This window comes from Pteropus alecto, unplaced genomic scaffold (genome assembly GCF_000325575.1).
Source record: "Pteropus alecto unplaced genomic scaffold, ASM32557v1 scaffold312, whole genome shotgun sequence".
NCBI lineage: Eukaryota > Metazoa > Chordata > Mammalia > Chiroptera > Pteropodidae > Pteropus > Pteropus alecto.
The window spans coordinates 2727098-2731440 of NW_006433948.1; the positions used below are offsets into that span (position 1 = coordinate 2727098).

A 4343-nucleotide genomic window follows, 5' to 3' on the forward strand; every position below is an offset into this window, starting at 1 on the left:
ATTGAAGTTAGGTGTAGTAATGTCTCCCACATTTGTGTGCCTTTCCCTCCCAACCCAGCCCACAATGATCTCCCTCGCCTTTTCCTGTACTCATACAGTACTTGTCTAAACCAATGTCTCTCAATCTTTCATATCTTATATATGACTATCACTCTTTTTGGGGGGACAAAGAGGTCAGAGAGAGATCACAGGAGAGCAGATTCATTTGTACAACCAATACTTACGTGTTATCTATGATGTGTCAGATACCATGCTAGATGCTGATAATGTAAAGTTTAATTTTTATGTTACTGCTTTTTTAACTAGTAGGAGAGATAGTGGACCAGAGCCCTTGGTATTACAGAGAAAGTGGGATTTCAACACGGTTAGCATCGCCAGGATACCCTCCGGCATAGTCTTTACGCATAAGTTCATGGCTCCAACCCTCATGTGACCCTCCCGGCTTCTACAAGTGGTTTTACCCTAGTAAAGGGGGAAGGGACAGAAGCAAAACAGATGACCCTTGCATCGACAGAGGATATAGAGAGCAGAAAGAGGCACTGCCAATAGACAACGAAAACGGGGAATTAGGAGAAACCCCAAGATCTACAACTACTTCTACAATGCTAAAATATTACAGGTGGATTATCTGTGCCACAAGGGCAAACAGAAGACTATCCACCACCTTGCAGGTGTGTATAGAGATTGAGGAAAAGTAAATTCTTAACCATCGTTATGAAGACCACATGACCACTTTAGACAGTCTGTGCCACACCTGATCTATGCCACTCATTTGACCCTTATATTATCCTTTTTCCATTTTTTAAATGAATTTATAGCCTAACTTCCAAACTAATTTATAATTTTCTTGAAGAAAATGACCATACCTTATAACCGCACTTACATAGCACTGAACACTGCATGTAGATAATTTATCTGTACCATTCTTATAGTACTTAATTCTTTCTGTGTTGTATATGCATTCTTTATCTCACCAACCAAACTATAATCTCCTTGAAGATATGTGATTATTTGCATTCCCCCCAACAAAGCCTAGCATAGTACTCTGTTCACAGAAGATACTCATTATCTGTTGAATAATAAAAAAAATAAGTGAATAAAGTTATCTAACCAGTTAAATGGTAAATGACTAGAGAAAGAGAAGGGCTATAAAGATCTCTAAGAATATCTCAGGAGCTCTATGTGTCTATTTTTCTGCCAATACCATATTATTTCAGTTATTATAGTTGTACAGTATAGTTTGAAATCTGGGAATGTGCTATTTCCAGCTTTGTGCTTTTTTCCTCAAGATTGTTTTGGCTACTTGGTGTCTTTTGTAGTTCCATACAAATTTTAGGATTTTTTTGGTTCTGTTTCTGTGAAAAATGCCACCAGTATTTTGATAGGGATTGCACTGACTCTAGGGATTGCTTTAGGTAATATGGACACTGTAACAATGTTAATTCTTCCAATCCATGAGCACAGAATATCTTTCGTAACTATTATTCATCATAGTATCAGAAGCCCTATCCAGAGCAATCAGGCAAAAAATAAATAAATAAAAGGCATTCAAACTGCAAAAAAAAAGAAAATTATAAAGCTGCCACTATTTACAGATGATGTGACTTTATATATAGAAAACCCTGAAGACTCCATCAAAAAGGTATCAAAAATAAACAGAAACAATAAAGTTGCAAGGTACAAAAATCAATACACGAAAATCTGTTTCTATACACTAACAATGAAAAATCAGAAATTAAGAAAACAATCGCATTTATAATTTCAACAAAAAGAATAAAATATCTAGGAATAAATTTAACTAAGGAGGCAAAAGACCTATACAGTAAAAACTATAAGACATTGTTGAAAGAAATGGAAAAAGACATCAAAAAATGGAAAGATAGTGTCATTGTTTAAAAAATAAGAAGGAATTAAATAAAACCTAAATAAATGGGAAGCCATCCCATATTTATAGGTCAGAATACTTAATATTTTTAAGATAACAATACTCCTCAAATTGACCTATAGATTAAATGCTATCTCTATCAAAATTTCAGCTGCCTTCTTTGCATAAATTGAAAAGCTTATTCTAAAATTCACATGGAAGTGCAAGAGGCCCAGAATAGTCAAAATAATCATGAAAAATAACAAAGCTGGAGGAATCACACTTTCTGATTTCCAAAACTCACTACACAGCTACTGTAATCAAGACAGTGTGGTATTGGCATAAGGACAAACAAACAGATCAATGGAATAGAATCAAGAGTCCAGAAATAAACTCCCACATTTATGATGAATTGTTTTTTGACAAGGGTGCCAAGACCATTCATTCAATGAGGAAAGAATAGCCTTTTCAACAAATGGTGCTGGAACAACCGGATAGCCACATGCAAAAGAATGAAGTTAGACCCCCACCTCATGCCATAATCGAAAATTATCTTGAATCGGATCATAGATTTAAATATAAACTATAAAACTCTTAGATATGAAGAAACTGGAGACTTCATACACTGCTGGTGAAGTCTAAAATGGTTCAAACCACTGTGGAAAACAGTCCAGCAGTTTCACAAAAAGTTAAACATGGAGTTACCATGTTATACAGCAATTCTACTCCTAGGTAAATATCCAAGAGAAATAAAAATATGTACACACAAAAATCTGTACATGAATGTTCACAGTAGAATTTTTCATAACAGCCCCAAACTGAAAACAACTCAAATATTCTCCAATGGATGAATGGATTTAAAAAAATTTGTGGTATATCCACAGAGTGGAACACTACTTGGGAATAAAAAGATGAAGTACTGATACATGCTATAACATGGGTTAACCTTGAAAACATGCTAAGTAAAAGAAGCTAATCACAAAAGAATACTTATTATATGATTTCATTTATATGAAATGTCCAGAACAGGTAAATCTAGAGAGACAGAAAGTAGATTAGTGGTTGGTAGGATTGGCTTCAGGAGGAAAGGGGAGCGACTGGTCATGGGTAGGGGGTTTCTTTTCAGAGCAATGAAAATATTTGAAACTTAGGTTGAGGCAAAGATTGTGCGATTCTGTGAATATACTAAAACCATTGAACTATACATTTTAAATGTATGAATTTTATAGTATATGAACTATATATCAATAAACAATTAAAAATAACAATTATACTAGATGACGTTTACAGAATTACATAATTACAGAGTGCAAATTCATCACATTTGTCAACTGAAAATGCACATCTAACTGTAGTGAGAAAAGGAAGAAACTCAAAAGGCAAACAGAGGTGAAGTACAACTTTGAACACTGATAGCAGCAGACTTTTAGAAAACATAAGCAAACGAGCCAGAATGATTGCAAATGAGAAGGTTCATTTCAGGCAAATATTTTAGGCAGACTATGAACAGAAGAGAGTCACAAACAGACAAGTGTCTCAAGTAGAGGCTACTGCCATATACAAATGACAGACATTACATGCAGTTGATAAAAACGATGTTTAGTTATATATCGGCCTTTCTAACCTCATCCATCCTCACAGAGACATCAATCACCATCGGTAATGCTACCTTCAGACACAAAACAGAGACTTAAAGAAAGGTCAAATATAATCTTATAGACGGCAGATGACACCTGACCTTCTTCTAATAGGTTACGTCTCATCATTTTTGCATTTACATAAACAAAATGCCTCACTGTGAGGCCCTGGTGACTGTGATACGTACTGACTCTGCCTGGTGAGACAGCACTTTGAAAAGGTCCCTCTCCACCGCAGTCTTCTGCATAGTCAGGTGAGCCTCAGTGGAGCTCTTCTGCATTATTCTGCCATACATTTGCTCCAGACCCTGGGAAATGAAACCACAATACAATGTAATAATGAAAATCACCACGGCTGTTACTAATAATTGCCACAGCTAAAAATCAATGGCAACTTACAGCCATGGCAGCTTGAAAAAATTCATCGGCGACCACAGGATTTCCTACATCCACCCACCCTTTTCCTGTTTTCATATTCATCTGGAAGAGAGAAATTAGAAATTAATTTTTTTAAAAATCACACCTCCAAACTGGCTGAGGAGGGTATTGGAGAAAATATTTAATTTTCTGTCCATATTCAGTAGTGTAATCCACAGAAAAGAAAAAGGTAACAGTCGGCATTCTTTGGCACGTGGGTATCAGAGGGGAAGGGAAGAGGGGAAGATGAAGAGGGTAAAAGAGGTCAAACATATGGCGACAAAAGAGATCTGACTTTGGGTAGTGAGCACACAATGGACTATACAAATGATGTATTACAGAATCGTACACCTGAAACATATAATGTTATTAACCAATGTTGCCCCGATAAATTTAACTTTTATAAAAATTTTATTATTATTATT

The 4343-nt window shown here is 35.6% G+C and overlaps 1 protein-coding gene across 1 annotated transcript in view; it reads right to left on the reverse strand.

Moving 5' to 3' along the window:
* The window catches only part of TEX11 (testis expressed 11), a 136971-nt gene that overhangs the window by 116928 nt on the left and 15700 nt on the right, over positions 1 to 4343 (reverse strand). Inside the window, exons 5-6 of the mRNA XM_025044431.1 lie at positions 3901 to 3981; positions 3690 to 3809 (exon numbers count right to left, since the gene is read on the reverse strand). Coding sequence (XP_024900199.1) covers positions 3690 to 3809; positions 3901 to 3981 — 201 coding nt within the window. The remainder of the gene's footprint in view (positions 1 to 3689; positions 3810 to 3900; positions 3982 to 4343) is intronic.